This window comes from Hyla sarda, chromosome 5, assembly GCF_029499605.1.
Source record: "Hyla sarda isolate aHylSar1 chromosome 5, aHylSar1.hap1, whole genome shotgun sequence".
NCBI classification, from domain to species: Eukaryota; Metazoa; Chordata; class Amphibia; order Anura; family Hylidae; genus Hyla; species Hyla sarda.
Genome location: NC_079193.1, coordinates 6961244 through 6987504, shown reverse-complemented (window position 1 = coordinate 6987504; position 26261 = coordinate 6961244). Strand labels below are relative to the sequence as shown.

Here is a 26261-nt window from a genome sequence, read left to right as displayed (position 1 = left end):
GAGAGGGGTAAGGAGATGCCTGGGACTTGTATGCGGGTGCATCCCGCAAAGCGAGTCCTGGAACCACCGCTAGTAGGGGAAGGGGTGCGCTCATGGACTGAACAGCCAGTGCGTTACCAATAGCAACGCCCGGGACACATGTGCAAGAGCGCCCTGCACCGCGAGTCCCGGGGTTGCATACAGAGGGAGTGCTCGCTGCGAGAAAGAATGCCTGTAGTGCTCCCCTTAACAGTGGCGATTTTTTTTTTTTTTTTTAACGCCATGTCTGTTTTGTCGTGTGTTTTTTTTCAGCTGAAACACAGCAACAACTAACCACATAGACACAACCCCGACCGACCCCATAATGAAAGTAAATTTGCACTTTCTGTATTGAAAATCTGATTAAAAACAGAAGTGAAACCTAGAAGTGATTGTTTATCTGGAAGGTTAAATAGAGAATGAAGCTGCGGTTATGTACAGCGTTCTGGGCCAAACACCGAACACAAGAATTATCACTATCGTATCGCTGCACGCAGAAGCGGAGGTGATACAATGTAACCTGCAGCTGAAGGCAACACGTCATGTGAATTGTCTGCAATAAACACCCTTAATGTTAATTACACTGATACATTGTAACAGACTGTTAGGATAGGAGAGTGTTGTGTCTAGACTGGAATCATTTGTAGGAAACCATCTGTGATATAGTATCAGGATACGATCACGTCCTGGTAATGAGAGAACTTTACCAGATCCGCCACCACATGATAGACGCTATTTATATAACGGGATCCTTTTGTGGGTTTTTTTTAAACTCTGTTTACTAGTGCTTTGTCAGCAAAGGAAAAGGGTGTCGAAGCAACAACATACGTAATGGACCCGCTGCGGTATTCAAACACACAATTGGTGTCCACAACTTCGGGCCATATACAAGAACCAAAAACAAAAAGGGAACAAAGGGCTAAGACAAGAATAGAAACCCATTGAGTCGCAGTGGGAGCCGCAACGCTCCCAAAAAAATCACCGAAGAACCATGTTGTGTCTGAATGGATGGGCTGTTGGTCAGCTGGGTAATGGGCGATCAAAAGGGTCTTCTAGTGAAAGGATTTTTTTGCGCATATGTCTCTTTTTGGCAAACAGGTGAAAGTCCAGCTCACTCCCAAGCCCGTAGCGCCTGGACTGGCGTGGGCAACGCCTGCAGCACAGTAATGTGAATGAAGAAAATGTCCAGCGCAGGTAGATCAGACGAATTCTTTATTATATCTTGCTTCAGCACATGGAAATCTTACAAAGTGACGCATTTCGGCCCGAATGTTGAGCCTTAGTCATGACTAAGGCTCACCGTTCGGGCCAAAACGCGTCATTTTGTATGTTTTCCATGTGCTGAAGCAAGATATAATAAAGAATTCGTCTGATCGTTTTGGCACTCTGCGTCCGGTCTGTCCATGAATACCATTAAAGGGGTACTCCGCTGCTTAGCGTTTGGAACAAAATGTTCCGAATGCTTAGAGCCGGAGGCGGGAGCTTGTGACATCATAGCCCTGCCCCTCATGACATCACGCCCCGCCCCCTCAATGCAAGTCTATGGGAGGGGGCGTGACGGCTGTTACGCCCCCCCTCCCATAAACTTGCATTGAGGGGGCAGGGCGTGACATCATTCGGCTCTATGCATTCGGAACATTTTGTTCCAAACGCTGAGCAGCGGAGTATCCCTTTAAGTAAGTAAAGACCTGTTCCACACCTGGGCCTGTCGTAAGAAGCCAAGCTCTCACCAGAAGGAGGAAATACAAGATGGTGGCATTGGGCTTGTCCCAGACTGGTCATGTATGGTCTCTATCTGACTGGCTGGCACAGAAAAATATGATAAGTGGAGTGAAATGATTGTGCCGTGCGGGCATGCTAGCGCCCATTTTATGACATTTGGCAGAGATTGAGCTGTTCTGGCCCAACTCCCCAGAGTGCCCCAATCAGCTCATTCTCCAAGTCTACCTCCAACTCCGGGACCAGAAGGCGGACATCATGGAGGAAGATATAAAGTCTGTGATGGACAATGAGGGGAGTTTTTCTTTTCCTTTTTTATTTTAAACTGTTTTGATGAACCAATATTTATGCCTCTTTTTGTATACATTTGTATAAAAAAATTTGCGCAAAAAATCATTTTCATACAAGTCGTGATCTCAGGGCATCTGCCAACAACGCCTCCTCCTGGAAGTGCACAACAATGCGCAAAATAAAAACACGCAATTTTGCTAGTGTGCACCAGTAAATAAATTCCCCCCTTAAACTTATGTTTTGAGATTTTATTTTTTTTATTTTTTTTGTCTGTTGATTTTAGTATTTGGCAACCGCCGCCGTCACGCCTCAAACTCAATGCTTGACTGTAACGTCTGTGGAAAGTTGTTCGAGGCTACAAGAAGTGAAAGCATAAAGTCTACAAGCGTCTCGTTTCCTGTCCCCGCAGTCAGCGAGCCTCAGAGATGAAGCCTGCACGGCTGCCATTGCCGCTGCGTCTGTGCGTCCACGTTCTACTCATTGGTAAGTGACCTGTAGGATGCTGCACGGTAACCCAGGAACATGGATATCGGGGAGCAATTCATATCTATGCACATATGTATGTGAGGCTATAAGGGTTTTCTCTGACCAGGGTGTCTCCAACTGTTGCAAAACTACAACTCCCAGCATGCCCGGACAGCCTATATGATTTACATCTTCATCCACCGGGTACAACAATGGGAACAAAACTAGTGCCGCACAATGCCGGGATATTACTGCTGCACATAGAGGAGCAAAACCTGAGGTCATCTCTCTACCAGACAGATCCATACAGACTTTACAGCAGTGTTTCCCAACCAGGGAGCCTCCAGCTGTTGCAAAACGACAACTCCCAGCATGCCCGGACAGCCAACGGCTGTCCGGGCATGCTGGGAGTTGTAGTTTTGCAACAGCTGGAGGCACCTGGGTTGGGAAACACTGGTGTAGGGATTGAGCAGAGCCTTCTTATCATTGAGATATTTCTATTATACCTGTGGAGCTGTCCGAGCGGTCTGAGCATGCTGAGAGTAGTAGTTTTGCAACAGCTGGGGGCGCCCGGGTTGGAAAACACTGGTGTAGGGATTGAGCAGAGCCTTCTTATTTCTATTATACCTGTGGAGCTGCCCGGGTGGTCTGGGCATGCTGAGAGTAGTAGTTTTGCAGTAGTTTGAAAACACTGCTCTACCATGCAGTTAAACAGATTCGTAAATCACTTCTATTAAAAAAATCTTAATCCTTCCAGTACTTTTTAGGGGCTGTATACTAAAGAGAAATCCAAAAAGGAAATTAATTTCCTCTGATGTCATGACCACAGTGCTCTCTGCTGACCTCTGCTGTCCATTTTAGGAACTGTCCAGAGTAGGAGAAAATCCCCATAGCAAACATATACTGCTCTGGACAGTTCCTAAAATGGACAGCAGAGGTCATCTGAGAGCACTGTGGTCATGACAACAGAGGAAATGCATTTCCTTTTTGGATTTCTCTTTAGTATACAGCCCCTAATAAGTACTGGAAGGAATAAGATTTTTTTAATAGAAGTGATTTACAAATCTGTTTAACTTTCTAGCACCTGTTGATTTAAAAAAAAAAAAAAAAGTTTTCCACGGGAGTACCCCTTTAAGTTAAGGGTGCCAATAATTTTGTCCAGTCCATTTTTGGAGTTTGGTGACATTAGGTCCAATTTGCTTTTTTTCCTCCTTTTTTTGGTTTAGTTCCAATACACACAAAGGGAATAAACATGTGTAGAGCAAAACATGTGTTACTGCAATCCTTTCCTGTGAGGAATACTTCATTGTATAGAAAAATCTCTGGGATGCCAACATTTACGGCCATGACTGTAGTTTTTATAGTACTATATGCAGTGCGTACTTTTATAGTGTTGCCTACAGTACATGCGTCCATAGTGTCATATGCAGTGCATACGGTTACAGTATTGTGGTGTCTAGGTGGTGCAGGTAATAGTATAGGGTATGTTGGTATTTAACCCTTAACTGTCGTGACGCCAGGGTGAGGTTTCCTTAGATAAATGGTCCTACCACCAACCGTCCCAGAAACAGTAGGGAGAAATAACTGAATGTCCACAGCAGATATTTGATGAAACCGGAATAAACTTTACTTCATATTTTATGCAACTGCAGTTAACAAAACAGTCTTTATGTAGAGGACCGTAATTCAGACTCCTCACAGGTTTGCTGGGACTTCTGAGATCAAGGAGCTTTGTTTTGCCAGCCACTGTGCTACTGATTTTATGATAATTGAGTTACAGTAGTCACACAGGATTATAGTAGTTTTGAGCTGGATAACTCACGGTTTAGTGGCTGCGGAAGATAAGGCTTCAGGCCTAGCTTGAATTCATGATTGTGCTGAGATGTGCTTTCTTTAAGTGCCAGGAACAAGAGATAGGAGTCAAGAGAGCGAATCTAATGGCAGCAGCCCCTTATATACTAAGGGGGAGGGACAAAGCTCATTGGTCAGCAGAACCTGTCAGTTCTGACCTCTGGAACTCTGGGTACATCACATGACCCAAAGGTCCTTGAACCATAACATAACATAAATTAAAGGCACGTGACCTCTAAGGTCCTATACAGAGGTATTCCTGTATGAATTAAATATATACATTAAATATTACATATTAAGAGGCGACTAGGGGTTATCCCTCCAGGAGAGCCCATTATCATGGAAGGACTCTGGCTGCGGGGACTCCAGATAAAAGGGACAGGACATGTCCTGTACCGGGACACCACAGTATTATATGCGGTTATCGTATTTATTCAGTTGCAGTACATACGGTTATATTATGTATATACACATTTATTTTATGTTGTATAGCATTTACACGTTTATTAGTTCATAGCATATATAAGGTGTATACAGTCATAGTATTAAGAATGTGTATACATCTTCATGGCATCATGATGTTTATGTTCATAGCATTGTTAATGTTTATACGTTCATAGCATTGTTAATGTTCATACGTTCATAGCATTGTTAATGTTTATACGTTCATAGCATTGTTAATGTTCATACGTTCATAGCATTGTTAATGTTTATACGTTCATAGCATTGTTAATGTTCATACGTTCATAGCATTGTTAATGTTCATACGTTCATAGCATTGTTAATGTTCATACGTTCATAGCATTGTTAATGTTTATACGTTCATAGCATTGTTAATGTTCATACGTTTATAGCATTGTTAATGTTCATACGTTCATAGCATTGTTAATGTTCATACGTTCATAGCATTGTTAATGTTCATACGTTCATAGCATTGTTAATGTTCATACGTTCATAGCATTGTTAATGTTTATACGTTCATAGAATTGTTAATGTTTATACGTTCATAGCATTGTTAATGTTCATACGTTCATAGCATTGTTAATGTTTATACGTTCATAGCATTGTTAATGTTTATACGTTCATAGCATTGTTAATGTTTATACGTTCATAGCATTGTTAATGTTTATACGTTCATAGCATTGTTAATGTTCATACGTTCATAGCATTGTTAATGTTTATACGTTCATAGCATTGTTAATGTTCATACGTTCATAGCATTGTTAATGTTCATACGTTCATAGCATTGTTAATGTTTATACGTTCATAGCATTGTTAATGTTCATACGTTCATAGCATTGTTAATGTTTATACGTTCATAGCATTGTTAATGTTCATACGTTCATAGCATTGTTAATGTTTATACGTTCATAGCATTGTTAATGTTCATACGTTCATAGCATTGTTAATGTTCATACGTTCATAGCATTGTTAATGTTCATACGTTCATAGCATTGTTAATGTTCATACGTTCATAGCATTGTTAATGTTCATACGTTCATAGCATTGTTAATGTTCATACGTTCATAGCATTGTTAATGTTTATACGTTCATAGAATTGTTAATGTTTATACGTTCATAGCATTGTTAATGTTCATACGTTCATAGCATTGTTAATGTTTATACGTTCATAGCATTGTTAATGTTTATACGTTCATAGCATTGTTAATGTTTATACGTTCATAGCATTGTTAATGTTTATACGTTCATAGCATTGTTAATGTTCATACGTTCATAGCATTGTTAATGTTTATACGTTCATAGCATTGTTAATGTTCATACGTTCATAGCATTGTTAATGTTCATACGTTCATAGCATTGTTAATGTTTATACGTTCATAGCATTGTTAATGTTCATACGTTCATAGCATTGTTAATGTTTATACGTTCATAGCATTGTTAATGTTCATACGTTCATAGCATTGTTAATGTTTATACGTTCATAGCATTGTTAATGTTCATACGTTCATAGCATTGTTAATGTTCATACGTTCATAGCATTGTTAATGTTCATACGTTCATAGCATTGTTAATGTTCATACGTTCATAGCATTGTTAATGTTCATACGTTCATAGCATTGTTAATGTTCATACGTTCATAGCATTGTTAATGTTCATACGTTCATAGCATTGTTAATGTTCATACGTTCATAGCATTGTTAATGTTTATACGTTCATAGAATTGTTAATGTTTATACGTTCATAGCATTGTTAATGTTCATACGTTCATAGCATTGTTAATGTTCATACGTTCATAGCATTGTTAATGTTTATACGTTCATAGCATTGTTAATGTTTATACGTTCATAGCATTGTTAATGTTTATACGTTCATAGCATTGTTAATGTTTATACGTTCATAGCATTGTTAATGTTTATACGTTCATAGCATTGTTAATGTTTATACGTTCATAGCATTGTTAATGTTTATACGTTCATAGCATTGTTAATGTTCATACGTTCATAGCATTGTTAATGTTCATACGTTCATAGCATTGTTAAGGTGTTTACTGTTATAGCGCTTATAATGTGTAGGTGGTTATTTAGTACACAAGCTCAGTGTTACATGCAGTGCATACAGTTATAATGTTGTATACAGTACATACACTCAGTGTTATATGCAGGGCGTACAGTTATAGTGTTATATGCAGTACATACGATCATAGTGTTATATGCAGGGCGTGCAGTTATACAGGGTGGGCCATTTATATGGATACACCTTAATAAAATGGGAATGGTTGGTGATATATATTCACTTCCTGTTTGTGGCACATTAGTATATGTGAGGGGGGACACTTTTCAAGATGGGTGGTGACCATGGCGGACATTTTGAAGTCGGCCATTTTGAATCCAACTTTTGTTTTCTCAATAGGAAGAGGGTCATGTGACACATCAAACTTATTGGGAATTTCACAAGAAAAACAATGATGTGCTTGGTTTTAACGTAACTTTATTCTTTCATGAGTTATTTACAAGTTTCTGACCACTTATAAAATGTGTTCAATGTGCTGCCCATTGTGTTGGATTGTCAATGCAACCCTCTTCTCTATATACTGCTATATACTACTATATACACCGCAGGAGAAATGCTAGCACAGGCTTCCAGTATCCGTATACGCTGCTATATACTACTATATACACCGCAGGAGAAATGCTAGCACAGGCTTCCAGTATCCGTATACACTGCTATATACTACTATATACACCGGAGGAGAAATGCTAGCACTGGCTTCCAGTATCCGTATACACTGCTATATACTACTATATACACCGCAGGAGAAATGCTAGCACAGGCTTCCAGTATCCGTATACACTGCTATATACTACTATATACACTGCAGGAGAAATGCTAGCACTGGCTTCCAGTATCCGTATACACTGCTATATACTACTATATACACCGCAGGAGAAATGCTAGCACAGGCTTCCAGTATTCGTATGCACTGCTATATACTACTATATATACTGCAGGAGAAATGATAGCACAGGCTTCCAGTATCCGAATACACTGCTATATACTACTATATACACCGCAGGAGAAATGCTAGCACAGGCTTCCAGTATCCGTATACACTGCTATATACTACTATATACACCGCAGGAGAAATGCTAGCACAGGCTTCCAGTATGCGTATGCACTGCTATATACTACTATATACACTGCAGGAGAAATGATAGCACAGGCTTCCAGTATCCGAATACACTGCTATATACTACTATATACACCGCAGGAGAAATGCTAGCACAGGCTTCCAGTATCCGTATACACTGCTATATACTACTATATACACCGCAGGAGAAATGCTAGCACAGGCTTCCAGTATCCGTATACACTGCTATATACTACTATATACACCTCAGGAGAAATGCTAGCACAGGCTTCCAGTATTCGTATGCACTGCTATATACTACTATATACACTGCAGGAGAAATGATAGCACAGGCTTCCAGTATCCGAATACACTGCTATATACTACTATATACACCGCAGGAGAAATGCTAGCACAGGCTTCCAGTATCCGTATACACTGCTATATACTACTATATACACCGCAGGAGAAATGCTAGCACAGGCTTCCAGTATGCGTATACACTGCTATATACTACTATATACACCGCAGGAGAAATGCTAGCACAGGCTTCCAGTATGCGTATACACTGCTATATACTACTATATACACCGCAGGAGAAATGCTAGCACAGGCTTCCAGTATCTGTATACACTGCTATATACTGCTATATACACCGCAGGAGAAATGCTAGCAAAGGCTTCCAGTATCCGTATACACTGCTATATACTACTATATATACACCGCAGGAGAAATGCTAGCACAGGCTTCCAGTATCCGTATACACTGCTATATACTACTATATACACCTCAGGAGAAATGCTAGCACAGGCTTCCAGTATCTGTATACACTGCTATATACTACTATATACACCGCAGGAGAAATGCTAGCACAGGCTTCCAGTATCCGTATACACTGCTATATACTACTATATACATCGCAGGAGAAATGCTAGCACAGGCTTCCAGTATCCATATATACTACTATATACACCGCAGGAGAAATGCTAGCACAGGCTTCTAGTATCCGTATACACTGCTATATACTACTATATACACCGCAGGAGAAATGCTAGCACAGGCTTCCAGTATCTGTATACACTGCTATATGCTACTATATACACCTCAGGAGAAATGCTAGCACAGGCTTCCAGTATCCGTATACACTGCTATATGCTACTATATACACCTCTGGAGAAATGCTAGCACAGGCTTCCAGTATCTGTATACACTGCTATATACTACTATATACATTGCAGGAGAAATGCTAGCACAGGCTTCCAGTATCCATATACACTGCTATATACTACTATATACACCGCAGGAGAAATGCTAGCACAGGCTTCCAATATCCGTATACACTGCTATATACTACTATATACACCGCAGGAGAAATGCTAGCACAGGCTTCCAGTATCTGTATACACTGCTATATACTACTAAATACACAGCAGGAGAAATGCTAGCACAGGCTTCCAGTATTTGCAGCGACCACTTCTGCAGGAAGGCTATTCCATGCATCCACTACTCTCTCAGTAAAGTAATACTTCCTGATATTACTGCAGAAACCTTTGACCCTCTAATTTAAAACGATGTCTTCTTGTGGTAGTTTTTCTTCTTTCAAACATGCTCTCCTCCTTTACCGTGTTGATTCCCTTTATGTATTTAAAAGATTACCTTTATGTATTTACGCTCAGGGCAGGTATACGGTTCTTTCTTTTAAGGCATTTATGCTGTCCATAGTATTTATACTGTTCACATGTTTATGGCATTTGTACTATTCATACGCTCATGGTATTTATACTATTCATATGTTCATAACATTTATACTGTCCATACCCTCATATTATTCATACTATTCATTCGCTCGTGGCCTCTATACTGTTTGCACGCTTGTGGTGGTTTATACTTTTTATACGCTCATGGCATTTATTCTTCTTATACGCTCAGGGCATTTGTACTGTTCATTAGCCCACAGTATTTATGCTGTACACACGCTCATGGCATTTGAATCATATGCTTGCGGCATTGATACTGTTTATGCTCATGGCATTTATATTGTTCATGCAGTTATGATATTTACACGATTCATACGCTCATGATACTATGCAGTTTCATATGCCCATAGTATCCATACTGTTCATACATTTAGGGATTTTCACTGTCCATATGCTCGTGGCATTCATACTGTCCTTATGCTCATGGAAATTATACTGACCATATGCTCACGGCACTTATACTGTCTTACGATCATGGCATCTATATTATTCACACGCTCTGGCATCTATACTGTACATACACTCTTAGCATTTATACTGGTCAGACACTCGTGGCATTCACGTTCATGGATGTCATACTGTTTATATGATCATGGTATTCACACTGTTCATACGCTTTCGTTGTTCATACATTCATAGCATTCATGCTGCATGTGCACTCTTGGCGTTTTGTGCTGTGCATGTGCCCGGCCGTTTGAGTCCAGGCGTTCAGGGCATTCTTATTTTGCATGGCATTTATACAGTTTTATACATTCATAGTATTGCAGTTGTTTTCCCATGATACCTGCCATGTCTACAGGGGGTTGCACTGCATAGTTGATGTTACTGACATGTTTTCAGAGCGATAGTATCACGATTCATAGGTGGCTGCATACCCTCTATATCTGCCATGTATACAGGGGGATACACAGCGTAGTTGTTGTTACTGACACGTCTTCAGAGCAACAGCATCACGACATGTAGGTGGTTCTATACCCTTCGTACCTGCTACGTCTGCAGGGGGATGAACTGCGCAGTTGTTGTTGTTACTGACTCACCTTTAGAGCAACAGCATCATGGCACACAGATGCTTGTACTCCCTTCATACCTGCCACGCCTGCAGTGGAAGGAACTGCATAGTTATTGTTACTGACACGCTTTCAGAGAAATAGTTTCATGACATATAGGTAGTTGCAAAAAAATAAAAATAAAAATGATGGTTATGCAAGTCCTGTCACAAGACCTGGCATGTGCCAGGTAAAGACCTGGCACGTCTTCAGGCACAGTGGTTCTCGAAAAGACCTACAGGTACAAGGGTTACACAAGTGACTGTCTCGTCTACAGGCACGATGGCAAGGAAGGTAACAGTCACTCGCGGCGGTACGTAATCCCCGAGACCAGTTTTGATTCGGAAGCTCAGCAGTTAAGGTGTGGTTAGTGTCCAGGAAAGGGGTTATTTGAGTGTAGATATCAATGGCAAAAAATAGGAAAAGTTCAGCTCACCGTTGTAGTTCTCAGACCTAGATCACATATATGGTAACACACCTCTCCAGATGGAAGACTCGGAATGAGGCAAGGGCCGTGTTCCCAGGTGCGGCAATTAGGCAGAAGAGGAAATAGCATCCGGCTCCCAGACTGGATAAAATACTGGCTTTATTGGAACATATTAAAAACCAAACTGGAACATAAAGTAGATAAGAACAAACGAAACGCAACCAACGCGTTTCGACCTGTTAACAAGTCTTAATCATGGTAGATGTAGTAGACAAAAAATGCATCTTAAATACTGTGATAGCCGGTGACGTCATGTGAAGATGTATAGAAAATGTGGAGCTTAGAGAATGGGTAAACCCGAAATGGAGTACACACATAAGTAAACAGTGAATTATGCATTGACTATATCTCATTCAATAAAAAATAGTTAATATGTATAACTTAAGTCATGCCTATAATTAAGTCCAGACGGGAAGCGCGTATCTAAACACAATATCCAAAAGGCCTCCCGTCTGAACACAGCTCGGCTCCAATCTCCGCCTCTCCTGGGCGGGCGCACTCTTTCTATACCTGTCACTGAAATATTCGGAACAATACCTGCATGATGATCAATAATATGTTTGGTAAAACCTGACACAGACCTATTACCGATTTTATTGCTGTCGGGTATGTATAAATGTTCTTTGATCCTAACTTTAAGTTTTCTGCTCGTGCATCCTATGTACTGAAGGTTGCACGGTATACAAATGATGGTGTAGACAACATGGTGCGTCTGACAATTAATGAAACTTTTTGCTTGGAATTCTTGTCCTGTGGTGCATGAATGAATTTTATTTGTATTGGGCATATATTGGCAGACTGTACATCTTGGGTGGCTACACTTATAGCTGCCTCTGCATGTTAACCATGTGTCTGTATGGAGAGCAGTACTAAAATCGCTGGGAGAAAGTTGATTATGCAGTGAACGTGCAGTGTGGGGCAGTTCTTGCTAATAGATGAGGGTCTCAACCAGAAGCCCCCCCCCCCATCTAGTAATCCAGAATTCCCTTATAGTTTGTGTATAGATGAGTTTTATAACAAGTCACCCTTATTTTTGTCATATTCTTATAGGTTTATCTGGATCCCTAAATATTACGGTCCCTACGGAGCCTGTACGGGGGATAGTCGGCGACTCTGTCCTACTGCCGGTCACCTACAACATTGCCGATCCTCCGGCCACTCTGCAAGTCATTTGGAGCCATGAGAATTCCATCATCCTGTTTTCGGAGATGACCATGTGTGTCCGCGAAGAGCCCCCGACCCTGGAAATTACAAATGAGTACAACATTGTGGTGGGGCGCTATCAGAAGCGTGCGGTATTCTACCCAGGAAACGCCTCCCTCTTGCTCAGGGACGTCCAGCGGAATGACTCGGGGCGATACACTGTGACCTTTCAGGAGCTGAACCAAAGCCGATCCATGATGGTGGCCATACACCATGCTACGGTGAAATCCAGTGACCCCGGTATGAAAACCTGTGTAGAGAAAGAGTGGAGCAGTTGCCCATAGCAACCAATCAGACTGATTCTTTCATTTTTTAAAAGGCCTCTGAAAGAGAAAAAAAAGCAATTGGTTGCTATGGGCAACTGGTCAGCTTTCCCTCTGCACGGGTTTGATAAATATGGTCCTCCAGATGTGGCAAAACTTCAACTCCCAGCATGCTCGGACAGCCGTTGGCTGTCCGGGCATGCTGGGGGGTAACATTTTGCAACATCTGGAGGACTGCAGTTTGAAGACCACTGCACTGAGGGATAAGATGAGAGGGAAGCCTTTATTTAACTTTTGGGAACAGTGTGCATCCTCTGGAGGAGGCAGACAGACCTTTAGTGTTCAGGCATGCTGGGAGTTAGTTTTGCAACATCTGTAAGGCCACAGTTTGAGACCAATGTCCTAAATGTTAACATGACCCTTGTGATATACAAGGATTGTCCAGTGTCACCGAGCAGTAGATACAATGTGCAAAACCCATTAGGTAGGTATGTTCCCCCATTAGACAGGTATGTCTCACCAGTATTTAGGTAGTTTCTCTCTCCCCTCCCCCAGTAGAAAGGTAGTGTCACCCTTAGTAAGCAAACAGTTCCCCCAGTAGACAAGAAGTCCTCATCTTAGCTAGGCAGGTATTTCTTAGGCAACCATCCCCCCTCCCAATAGGCAGGTAGTCCCAGGTATTCCTCCACCCTAGTATGCAAGTCATTCCCAGGTTATTCCCCATTTAATTCCCCTTTCTAGTAGGGAGGTAGTCCCCATGTAATTTCCCTTTCCAGTAGAGAGGCAGTCCCCATGTAATTTCCCTTTCCAGTAGGGAGGTAGTCCCCATGTTATTTTCCTTTCCAGTAGGGAGGTAGTCCCTATATAATTCTCCTTTCTAGTAGGGAGGTAGTCCCCATGTTATTTTCCTTTTCCAGTTGGGAGGTAGTCCCCATGTTATTCCCCTTTTCAGTAGGGAGGGTAGTCCCCATGTAATTCCCCTTTCCACTAGGAAGGTGGTCCCCATGTAATTCCACTTTGCAGTAGGGAGGTAGTCCCCATGTAATTCCCCTTTCCAGTAGGGAGGTTGTCCCCATGTAATTCCCCTTTCCAGTAGGGAGGTAGTCCCCATGTAATTCCTCTTTCCAGTAGGGAGGTAGTCCCCATGTAATTCCCCTTTCCAGTAGGGAGGGTAGTCCCCATGTAATTCCCCTTTCCAGTAGGGAGGTAGTCCCCATGTAATTCCCCTTTCCAGTAGGGAGGTGGTCCCCATGTAATTTCCTTTTCCAGTAGGGAAGTAGTCCCCATGTAATTCCCCTTTCCAGTAGGGAGGTAGTCCCCATGTAATTCCTCTTTCCAGTAGGGAGGTAGTCCCCATGTAATTCCCCTTTCCAGTAGGGAGGTAGTCCCCATATAATTCCCCTTTCCAGTAAGGAGGTAGTCCCCATGTAATTCCCCTTTCCAGTAGGGAGGTAGTCCCCATGTAATTCCTCTTTCCAGTAGGGAGGTGGTCCCCATGTAATTCGTCTTTCCAGTAAGGAGGTAGTCCCCATGTAATTCCCCTTTCCAGTAGGGAGGTAGTCCCCATATAATTCCCCTTTCCAGTAAGGAGGTAGTCCCCATGTAATTCCCCTTTCCAGTAGGGAGGTAGTCCCCATGTAATTCCTCTTTCCAGTAGGGAGGTAGTCCCCATGTAATTTCCTTTTCCAGTAGGGAGGTGGTCCCCATGTAATTCCTCTTTCCAGTAGGGAGGTAGTCCCCATGTAATTCCCCTTTCCAGTAGGGAGGGTAGTCCCCATGTAATTCCCCTTTCCAGTAGGGAGGTAGTCCCCATGTAATTCCCCTTTCCAGTAGGGAGGTGGTCCCCATGTAATTTCCTTTTCCAGTAGGGAAGTAGTCCCCATGTAATTCCCCTTTCCAGTAGGGAGGTAGTCCCCATGTAATTCCTCTTTCCTGTAGGGAGGTGGTCCCCATGTAATTCCTCTTTCCAGTAGGGAGGTGGTCCCCATGTATTTTCCTTTTCCAGTAGGGAGGTAGTCCCCATGTAATTCCTCTTTCCAGTAGGTAGGTGGTCCCCATGTAATTCCTTTTCCAGTAGGTAGGTGGTCCCCATGTAATTCCTCTTTCCAGTAGGGAGGTGGTCCCCATGTAATTTCCTTTTCCAGTAGGGAGGTAGTCCCCAGGTTATCTCCCTAAGAGGAGGCAGGAAGTGCCCAGGTAATCCCCCTTTCCAGTAGGCAGGTAGTCCTCAGGGAGATTCCCGAGAACAGCGCTGACCAGCAGCTTGGTGAGAATGGCCTAGATAATGGTAATTCATGGAAACATGTCTTTGCGTGGGTCATAGAGACATGTCAAGCAGTCAACGATCTCTCACCAAGAGGTACACTGCCCAAAAGTAGCCTCTGAGAGACAGGGAAGTGGGGGAAGCACTTTTACACCCTCTTGTGGCATCAGACCTCACTTGTAATCATTTACATACAAATCTGCCTGAGCCATAATTGCAGGCCGCGTTTTGCAGCATTCCGACATTTCTATCTGGGTGCGTTGTGTTATTTATTCTATACAATCACATATCAATATCACATAACATATAAATCCTATATTCTATACAATCACATATAAAATACATTTATTACACTTTTACGTTTTTTTTTATGTTGTGTCTTTCTTAGACTCCACACCATATTTCGATGATGAAGAGGATCGCGATGACAAGCAGCATTTAACTCGATCCCTCGCTGTCAGAGGAATGTGTGCTGCCATTTTTGCTTTGCTTATACTGGGTCTGCACTGTACGTGGTGGAGACAGGTCAGTATCCTATGTATTTGTAACATTGCTCCTCCAGTTTGGAGGGTATCCCGATATGTAAATTATCCTTCAAAAGCCCATTTACTTGTCAGCAACACGTGATAGGTCTGCTTTAATGCTTTTACTGTAAGGAACCCTAAAGAACCCTTTCCATTGTGTGGATACAATCGCCATCCTTACCAATATTCACTACACTTAGGATAGTTACATACTGTATATTTTAGTTTGGAATTAGTATTTGACAATACAGTTACTATAAAGAACCCTTTCTGATATCCATGATGGAGCTGCCTTTCTTCACACTTTGCTTTTTTTTTTATTTATTGAAAATTTCTAGCCCCTTATTATAAGAGCACATTTCCATTCCATATATTAATTGTGAAGCCATGTGTAAACTTTTCATAGGATGGAACCAGAAAATGCTCCTGCTATTTAAAGGGGTACCCTGGAGAGAATTTTTTTTTTAAATCAACTGGTGGCAAAATGTTACACAGATTTGTAAATTACTTCTATTTAAAAATGTTAACCATTCCAATACTTATCAGCTGCTGTATTCTCATCAGGAAGTTGTGTAGTTCTTTCCAGTCTGACCACAGTGCTCTCTGCTGACACCTCTGTCCATGTCAGTAACTGTCCAGAGTGGGAGAGGTTTGCTATGGGGAATTGATCCTGCTTTTGGACAGTTCTTAAAATGGACAGATGTGTCAGCAGAGAGCACTGTGGTCAGACTGGAAAGAACTACACAACTTCCTGTGGAGCATACAGCAGCTGATAGATATACATCTATGCATAGATGTGATTTACAAATCTGTTTAACTTTCTGCCACCAGTTTATTTAAAGGGGTATTCCAGGCAAAAACATTTTATCCCCTATCCCTCGCTCTCTCTTCGCACCCACCGCACCGCACGCCTGGCACCCCCCCTCCACAATGGGCGATGACCTGGCGTCTCGGATCGGATTCGCACAGCCAGCACTGCAGAGAGAGTGAGTGAGCCAGGCAGGGGCAGAGAGCTGCGAGTGCAAGCGCGCCCCCCCCCCCAGATGTTGCGTCCGGCCCCCCTGCACCTCTCACGCTACGCCACTGTCGTGGGGGGCCCACTAGTGAGACCCCACCCGCAATCTCCCTGCAGCACCCGCATAGACTGGGGACTTGACGTCACGCCCCCTCCATTCATGTCTATGGGAGGGGGCGTGACGGCCGTCACGCCCCCTCCCATAGACATGAATGGAGGGGGCGTGGCATGACGTCATGTCCCCAGTCCCTGAAACCCAGAGGTTTCCAAAACTGGAGATTCAGCACCCGCATAGAATGCGGGTGCTGCAGGGAGATTGCGGGGGGTGGGGGTGGGGGGTGTGTGTGTCTCAGCAGCGGGCCCCCCGTGATCAGACATCATATAAAAAGGTTTTTGCCAGGAATACCCCTTTAAGAACATTTTTTTCCCTCTGGAGTACCCCTTTAAGGCTAGGGCTACATGGCAACTTTAGCTGTGACATGGCTTGTGATCTAGAATGTAGCCGGATCGAGGCCCAACAAATATTTTATATAGGGACAATTATATTTAGGTTACACGTTTCCTTTATACTCTCTACAGTTTGATTTGCTTTTGCAGCCGCTGCCTGACCTTGAGTTTACAGGTTATCTCCGGCTTCTTCCCCAGGTGTTACAATTTTTTTTATTATTTGTTTTCTATGGAATATAATTTAATATTTTGAGAAACTCAATTTTTTTTCTTTTACAGACCAGAAAGTACCAGACTGAAATTCTTTAAAAATTTGGGAAAAATAAGATAATGATGTTATAAAAACCCAATTGGATCACCTGCAAAATAATGGCAGAAATACATTGTTCTCCAATCTGGGATCCGATGGTTGGGATTTCTAAGTGGCCCAACATTCTCCGTCCACACAGCGTTATGGTCCACATGGTGGGACGTCGGACTTTGTAAGGATTGTCTGGTTGGGCAGGACCAGTGAAGGGGACAATACTGATCTGCTTTCACTGCTTGCTGTCACGTTCTCATAGCAGGTACCTTCAGCCACCAGTAGGTGGTGCTCACTGCAGACAGATGTATACAGTACCGTTTGAATACTAGCTGTATAAATCTGTATGCTGTGATCTCCCCCTAGTGGTGACTGCAGAAGATACACCAATCAGTAATAACATTAAAACCTGATGTGTAGCTGGTGCTCTGACCTGTTGAGTCCCAGACTCCATTAGGTATCAGCAGCAGATCATAAGGTGCGGCCCCCATGGATCAGACGAGTTTCCCCAGCACATCCCACCGAACATTGAGGGGGTACATGTCACAGTAACATCCACGTGATGCCAGGACCCAAGGTTTCCTTTACTATGCTTGTCAAGAGTCACATTCGTATAGAGTCCCTGTCTATACGATGGTTGCATGCAATTCAAGAAAGAAAAAAAGAATTCACCGGAGTTCTGCTTTAAAGAGTACCTGTCATGTCCCACAAAAAAAAGTTTATATATATATGTTACTCAGTACCTAATCCTGATCATGTAAATATAATTTTTATGTGTCTAGCACCTATATTTCTCTCAGAAATACCTTCTATCTGTTGCTGACTTGCTTAGTCATCCTGTGCTCTGGAAGGGGCGTGTCCTCATTCTGCATGATTCCTCCTCCCTGAGTCTGCTGTGCTGTGTCTCTTCATCCAATCACAAAAGGCTGCTCTTTAATCCCCTCCCCTCGGCTGCAGCCTGATAGGACAGGAGTAAGCACAGAGGAGTGCTAGTCTCGCCCTCACTTCCTGGACTTTGTCCCTGCTTGTACTCCATCTGGGACATAGATGATGCTGCAGGCGGACAGCATTAAAGTGGTTATCCAAGAAAAAACTTTTTTTTACATATATCAACTGGCTCCAGAAAGATAAACAGATTTGTAAATTACTTCTATTAAAAAATCTTAATTCTTTCAGTACTTATGAGCTGATGAATTTGAGTTGTTGTTTTCTGTCTAAGTGCTCTCTGATGACACGTGTCTCGGGAGCACTGTTGCCAGAGAGCACTGTTGCCAGACAGAAAACAACAACTCAACTTCAGCCGCTGATAATTATTGAAAGGATTAAGATTTTTTAATAGAAGTAATTTACAAATCTGTTTAACTTTCTGGAGCCAAAAAAAAGTTTTTTCCTGGAATACCCCTTTAAGTTCTGGATCGCATGGGGACCCCTAGTGGTCTTTTTTATTATAAGCCATGATTTATATAAAAAGGAAATAACTAAAGATGAGCGAACTTCCAGTAATTCGATTCGTCACAAACTTTTCGGCTCGGCGGTTGATAACTTTATCCTGCATAAATGAGTTCAGCTTTCAGATGCTCCGGTGGCTGGAAAAGGTGGATACAGTCCTAGGAGAGAGTCTCCAGCCACCGGCGCACCTGAAAGCTGAACTCATTTACGCAGGATAAAGTCAACCGCCGAGCCGAGAAGTTTGTGACGAATCGAATTACTGGAAGTTCGCTCATCTCTAGAAATAACATTTTCTTATGAAGTATATGAGAAAAGTGAATGCTTTGTCAAGATGTATAACATATAAAAAGTTTTTGTATCTGACAGCGCCCATTTAAGATCATCTGTCATGGCGTCTGACATTCCTATATAGCGAGAATGGACAAACATTGTTACTTTGTATCTGTTACGTTTTTATGCTTCACTGTTGCTCAGAGTCCCTTGTATTACATGATCGGTGCTGGGGCCACCCCTGATGATCGAAGCTGTAAATGAGTGTTTACTAACCAGGGCGTCTCCAGCTGTTGCTAAACTACAACTCCCAGCATGCCCAGATAGCCAACTGATGTCTGGGCATGCTGGGAGTTGTTGTTTTGCAGCAGCCGAAGAGAACAACAATATAAAGCAGTGTTTCTCAACTATGGTGGCTCCGACTATTGAGAAACTACATCTCCCAGCATGCTCAGACAGCCAACGACTGTCCGGGCATGCTGGGAGTTGTAGTTTTGCAACAGCTGAAGAGCCTCAGGTTTAAGAACAAGAATATAAAGCAGTGTTTCCCAACCAGGGTGCCTCCAGCTATTGCAAAACTACCACTCCCAGCATGCCTGGACAGCCAACAGCTGTTCAGATATGCTGGGAGTTGTAGTTTTGCAACAGCTGAACGGCCACAGGTTGTAGAACAACAATATAGAGGAGTGTTTCCCAAATTGCAACAGCTGGAGGCGCCCTGGTTGGGAAACACTGCTGTAAATTCTGTATGGATGTGGCTGGTAGGCAGATGGTTCTGCTCCTCTATGTGCAGCAGACGGTGGATGAAGATGTGAATCATATCGAAATTCTTTATTATGTTCAATCCAAATAAAGTAAAACATTTCCTGAAAGTCTGAAAGCTCCAGCACTGGGGAATTATGGGAACTTCTTTAAAGGAGATATCCAGCCAAAAGTAGTAAAAAAAAAGAAACTGAAAGGCGTACTCCGCTGACAGCCGTCACGCCCCCTCCCATAGACTTGCATTGAGGGGGCGGGCGCTACGTCATGAGGGGGCGGGGCTATGACATCAAGAGTTCCCGCAGCTGGCTTCAGCGTTCGGAACAGTATGTTCTAAACGCTGAGCAGCGGAATACCCTTTTAAAGGGTTACTCCGCTACCCAGCGTCCGGAACATTGAGTACCGAATGCTGTGTGCGGCCTTCCGTGTTCACGCCCGCCCCTCGTGACGTCACGCCCCGTCATGTGACATCACATCCCGCCCCCTCAATGCAAGTCTATGGGAGTAGGAGTGACGGCCGTCGGGCCCCCTTCCCATAGACTTTCATTGAGGGGGCGGGCCGTCCCATAGACTTTCATTCACGAGGGGGCGGGCGTGAACACGGAAGCCCGCACACAGCGTTTGGAACTCAATGTTCCGGACGCTGGGGAGCGGAGTAACCCTTTAAACAAGTTTTATATATAAGCTCACCATGGCTCCACAAGGCATCCCAGCTGATTTGTTTTAAAATCAGACCTCAATAGCCCTTAGGGTTCACACCACGTTTTTGCAGTACAGTTCCCGTATACGTTTTCAATTTAAAAACCGTACGGAACCGTATTGAAAACCGTATGCATTGACTCTCCATTGAAAACCGTACGCCGAACGATGCATCTGGTTGTGTCCGTTTTGCATCCTGTACGGTTTTGTCCATTTTTTTTCCCGTACCCAAAACCGTAACCTACCATGGTTTTTGTCCAGGTGAAAAACCGTATTGAAATGTATATGTTTTTTTTGTTTTTTTTTTAACATGGGAGTCAATGGGAACCCTACAGGACCGCATGTGCGTACGGTTCCATCCAGTTTCCATCATACGGCTTTTGACTTTGCACAGTTTTTTTTTTCAATCAAACAAGTGAAACTTTATTCATAATGGAATGAAAAGTTAAAAAGTATAAATTTTTTTCTTAAAAAACGGATGCAGCTGGACATCATTTTTCAAACCGTATACGGGTTAAGATTTGTATACACGTTTTGATACAGTTTAGTCCGGTTTTGAGGAATCCGTTTTTTTTAATCAAAAACCTGATACGGGAACTGTATTGCAAAAACGTGGTGTGAATGCAGCCTGAGTCAGCAAAAAGCGTAACACACTGGGCTTGTTTCCGGTGTGAGCTGTAGGGAGGGGCTGTTGTGAGAGTGAGCGGGGAGGGAGGGTGGGGTGTTGCCCTCCAGCCAATAAGGGACACTGAAACGGGACACACTAAAGCTGTCAGCTCTCCGAGCAGGGGAGAAGGGAGTGTGAAGTGTCATCCATGGTAGATGCTAGTCATCAGTGTGATAAGATCTCCTGGACTTCCTGCCTGCAGAGAAACAGGGTGTGTGCTCAGCAAAGATTACACTTTACAGTGCAAAGTTATATAACTTTATCACATGCAGCTACATAAAGGTAATTTCATTTGGCCGGAGTTCTACTTTAAGGAGCTGTCCATTTTGCATGACCTCCAATCTTTAGAATGTGTAGGGCAGTGTTTCCCAACCAGGGTGCCTCAAGCTGTTGCAAAACTACAACTCCCAGCATGCCCGGACAGCCAACGGCTGTCCGGGCATGCTGGGAGTTGTAGTTTTGCAACAGCTGGAGGCGCCCGGGCTGAGAAACACTGGTGTAGGGATTGAGAAGAGCCGTCTTTTCATTGAGATATTTCTATTATACAGTAAATAAAGCTTCTTTGTATCATGTTATATCTATTATTTCTTCATCATTTCTAGATCTCTGCTTTCTTTTAGTGAATGGAAATTTGTAAAGGTTGGAAACCTCATCTTGATCCCGCCATTTTCCTACAGCTGAGGGTTTGTTGTATTGTATCATTGTTGTGAATTTACAGTGAGGTTAGTGCAGCGGTAAAATAACCAGAGGTGTAGCTCATGGGGCCCAGGGCCGGCATCTGCCATGTGCCATATAACACCGGTAGAGGTGAGCGAACTTACAGTAAATTCGATTCGTCACGAACTTCTCGGCTCGGCAGTTGATGACTTATCCTGCGTAAATTAGTTCAGCCTTCAGGTGCTCCGGTGGCTGGAAAAGGTGGATACAGTCCCAGGAAAGAGTCTGCTAGGACTGTATCCACCTTTTCCAGCCCACCGGAGCACCTGAAAGCTGAACTAATTTACGCAGGATAAGTCATCAACTGCCGAGCCGAGAAGTTCGTGACGAATCGAATTTACTGTAAGTTCGCTCATCTCTAAACACCGGTGCCACCTTATGTGGAAGGAGCCGTGGGGCCCTATTGTGATGTCCCAGTATGGGACATGCTCCTACAGTCCTGTCAGGTTGAGTCCCTGTACGTCTTCAGGGCTCTCCTGCAGGGTTCCCCCATATTGTGTATAGGTTGTATATTATGTGTAGAGAACCTTTTGATATGGTCACATGATTGTTGATCACATGATAATGGTTGTCACATGTTTGTCATATGTTTTGATACCCAGAGAGCACCAGGTGACCAGATGACCCGCAGTTGGCCTATGGGCTTCTTGCTCCGCCCCCTTTATAAGAGGGGGAGGTGCTACAATCTCTTAGATCCTGAGGTCCAGTCCAGACGTCTCAATTTCAGCCACAAGTCAGTAAGTCATCTCTGTCTGCTGTCACTGTCTTCTGTCAGGTCAAGTCTATTATAGTCAGCGGGGCTGCGCTAAAGTCTGTCAAGTCACTGCAAGTCCCAGCAAGCTGCGCGGTCCCTCATGTTGCTGGCCACCTCTCTGGGATCCCGGCCGAGCTGTAAAGACTATTACCATCTGTCTACCTCAGTAAAGCTACCGTTAACCCTGACCTGGCCTTGGACTATTATTTGCACTGCCTAAACTAGGACTAGCGGTGCTACCTTCGGGTGGTTACATAGGCAAACCACGCCCTGGCGTCACGAACACTAAGGGGTTACCCCCATTTACCCCTAGGCAACACCATCTGCCCCTACACCTCACATGGTACCACGACACCACACTATCATAACTACCATCTCCCTCTTCTGTTCTGGACCCCAGACTGACAGCCTTACCCTGCCCTGATACATTGTAACAAACGCTGTGAGCAGTATTGTGTCTGCCTGTCTATGTGTACAGAATGTCTGTCCCGTCTGTGTAGTTTCAGGCAGTTTTCTATGGATGATATTTGTACAATGTGAATAATAAGGGATAATAAATGTCACCACAAATACATACAAATTCTGGGCAAATATTCCCGCAGATCACATGTTCACAATAGACTATAGAGCGGGGGTCACAACACATGACCTGTTCTATGCGGCCCCCAATAAGCCGGCACTGGTATGATGGAAATTATTCGTGGCACTGTAATGGGGTACAACAAAAATAGAGAAACACAGCCGCACATCCACCATTTCTATTTTGATCTATTTGCTTCTCAGCATAATTTAATAAACAGGTTGTTGTTATATTTTTTGATCAAAAAGTACAAAGCCCACTCGCCCCGTCAAGGCCACCTAGTCAGAGTCCCTAACCTAACACTTGTAGGGGAGAAAGGGCAGATGCGGCGCTAATAGTGCCGGTTATCCGTGGATAACGGATGATAGGTAGGTAGATAGGAGCCTACTCACCTTGGTTGGTTGCGCTAATGTCAGGCGCAACGCTGAATAAGAGCCATGAACAGGTATCTCTTCTATAGGTGCGCCGGGAGCAGCTGGCCGTCGGTCCCGTCGGAGACGGTTGGTGCAATCCTGTAGTGTGTATGGGAGGTAGGAATCCCGGCAAGGGTCTCCTATTCTTCCCGTGGGTGAAAATTGTGGCGCTGCAGCGCTACACCGGCCGAGTGGGATAAGATGATCACTTTTTATTAATAGTCATAAAAAGGATCAGTTTTATGGTGGACAACGCGTTTCAAAGGGGCTCCCTCCTTCGTCAGGTCCACATGCGTAGCACCGGGCGGCAGCCACCGCCTCCAAGACACCAGGCCCACAGTGGTTGACCACGTTTTTGCCTACGGTCGGAAAACCGCATACAGCCGAAAACTAAGCCAACCGGAGGCTGCGGTTCACTCCGGTCGGCTCATAGACATACATTAAATACGGTTCCCAAATACGGCTGAGTGCGGGCGCCGTGATTAAGCCCCGCCCCCCTTCTTCCAGCGATATTCGGGAACCGTATTTAACAAAACGTGGTGTGTACCCAGCCTAACAAACCCCGCGACCTGGACATGAGAATTGCTTGTCTGCCCCTAGATGTTTCATTTTACTGACAGCAAGCAGAGACCTTGAAAATGGCAAAGATTTGAAGGGTGTATACAGCTCATGTACACCTATGATGGAGGCCACTGGGTGCCATCTGTCATAGATAGGGTCACATGATCAAAAAACATATACTTGTGGTACAGATTATATTACAGGGTGAGCTGCTGTATCTAATCCAATTTTTGTGTGATACTGGCTGCTGAGCTGCTGTATCTAATCCTATCATGTGTGATACTCTCTACTGAGCTGCTGTACCTAATCTTTACATGTGTGATACTGCCTGCTGAATGGATGTATCTAATGGATGTGTGATCCTGTCTGCTGAGCTGCTGTATCTAATCCTATCATGTGTGATACTGCTTGCTGAGCTGCTGTATCTAATCATATCATTCGTGATACTGTCTGCTGAATAGATGTATCTAATCCTATCATGTGTGATACTGGCTGCTGAGCCACTGTATCTAATCCTCTTTTGTGATACTGTCTTGTAAACTGCTGTATCTAATCCTATCATGTGTGATACTGTCTGCTGAGCTGCTTTATATAATCCTATGTGTGATACTGGCCGCTGAATCTAATCCTCTTATGTGATACTGTCTTGTGAGTTGCTGTATCTAATCCTATAATGTGTGATACTGTCTGCTGAATGGATGTATCTAATCCTATCATGTGTGATACTGGCTGCTTAGTTGCTGTATCTAATCCTATCATGTGTGATACTGGCCACTGTATCTAATCCTCTTTTGTGTGGAAACTGTCTGCTGAGCTGCTGTATCTAATCCAATCATGTGTGGTACTGTCTGTTGAGGTGCTGTATCTAATCCTATAATGTGTGATACTGTTTGCTGAGCTGCTGTATCTAATCCTATCATGTGTGATACTGTTTGCTGAGCTGCTGTATCTAATCCTATCACGTGTGATACTGTTTGCTGAGCTACTGTATCTAATCCTATCATGTGTGATACTGTCTGCTGAGCTGCTGTATCTAATCCTATCACGTGTGATACTGTCTGCTGAGCTGCTGTATCTAATACTATCATGTGTGATACTGTCTGCTGAGCTGCTGTATCTAATCCTATCATGTGTGATACTGTCTGCTGAGCTGCTGTATCTAATCCTATCTTGTGTGATACTGTCTGCTGAGCTGCTGTATCTAATCCTATCATGTGTGGTACTGTCTGCTGAGCTGCTGTATCAAATTATCTTATGTGATACTGCCTTCTAACGGATGTATCTAATCCTATCATGTGGTACTGTCTCCTGATCTACGGTCCCGTCTTCCATTGTCTAGTGACCTGTGTACATTGTAGCCTCAGTTTCCTGTTCTCAGTTGACAGGAGTGCCCCCCCCCCCTGGTGTGGTCTTCTGCTGCTGTAGCCCATCTGCTCCTAGCTTGGAAGTCTTGTATGATCAGAGATGGTATTCTGCAGACCTCGCTTGTAACCAGTGGTTACAGCCGATCTCAAACCAATCTGCCCATTCTCCTCTGACATTTTCCTCCACAAGACTGACATTCACTGGATACTTTCTCTTTTTATCGGACCGTTCTCTGTAAACCCTGGAGATGGTTGTGGGTGAAAATCCCAGAAATCCTCAGACCAACCCGTCAGGCACCAACAACCATGCCACATTCACAGTCAATAAAATTCCCTTTCTTTCCCATTCCGGTATGATCCTCAGCAGGTTGTCTTGACCATGTCTGCATGCCTAAATGCATTGAATTGCTGCTATGTGATTGACTGATTAGCTATTTGTGTTAAAGGGGTACTCCGCCCCTAGACATTTCTGATTGTGGGTTTCCAGTTGCTGTGACCTCCGTAATCTCCAGCATGGCACCCACCCAACTCATCCGGTGCACGGAGCGAACTACAGTCATGGCTGTAAATGTCGGCGCCCCTGAAATATTTCTATAAAATGAAGTATTTCTCACAGGAAAGGATTGCAGTAACACAGGATTTGCTATACACATGTTTATTCCCTTTGTGTGTATTTGGAACTAAACCAAAAAAGGAGGAAAAAAAGCAAATTGGACATAATGTCACCAAACTCCAAAAATGGGCCGGACAAAATTATTGGCACCCTTAACTTAATATTTGGTTGCACAA

The 26261-nt window shown here is 43.5% G+C and overlaps 1 protein-coding gene across 1 annotated transcript; it reads left to right on the top strand.

The window, feature by feature from the left end:
• The first annotated feature begins 2302 nt into the window (after positions 1-2302).
• On the top strand, positions 2303-18351 carry LOC130272849 (HEPACAM family member 2-like). The gene is made up of 4 exons (XM_056518808.1): positions 2303-2511; positions 12274-12666; positions 15341-15477; positions 17218-18351. The coding sequence occupies exons 1-4, from the start codon at positions 2454-2456 to the stop codon at positions 17245-17247; spliced, it is 618 nt and encodes a 205-aa protein (XP_056374783.1). The 5' UTR covers positions 2303-2453; the 3' UTR covers positions 17248-18351.
• The last annotated feature ends 7910 nt before the right edge of the window (positions 18352-26261 follow it).

Excerpts from the sequence above, each read along its gene's own strand:
- LOC130272849 (XM_056518808.1), top strand. The coding sequence starts at position 2,454 with ATGAAGCCTGCACGGCTGCCATTGCCGCTGCGTCTGTGCGTCCACGTT. Across the intron at positions 2,512-12,273 it reads CGTCCACGTTCTACTCATTG|GTTTATCTGGATCCCTAAAT; the intron begins GTAAGTGACCTG and ends ATATTCTTATAG. Across the intron at positions 15,478-17,217 it reads ACTGTACGTGGTGGAGACAG|ACCAGAAAGTACCAGACTGA; the intron begins GTCAGTATCCTA and ends TTTCTTTTACAG.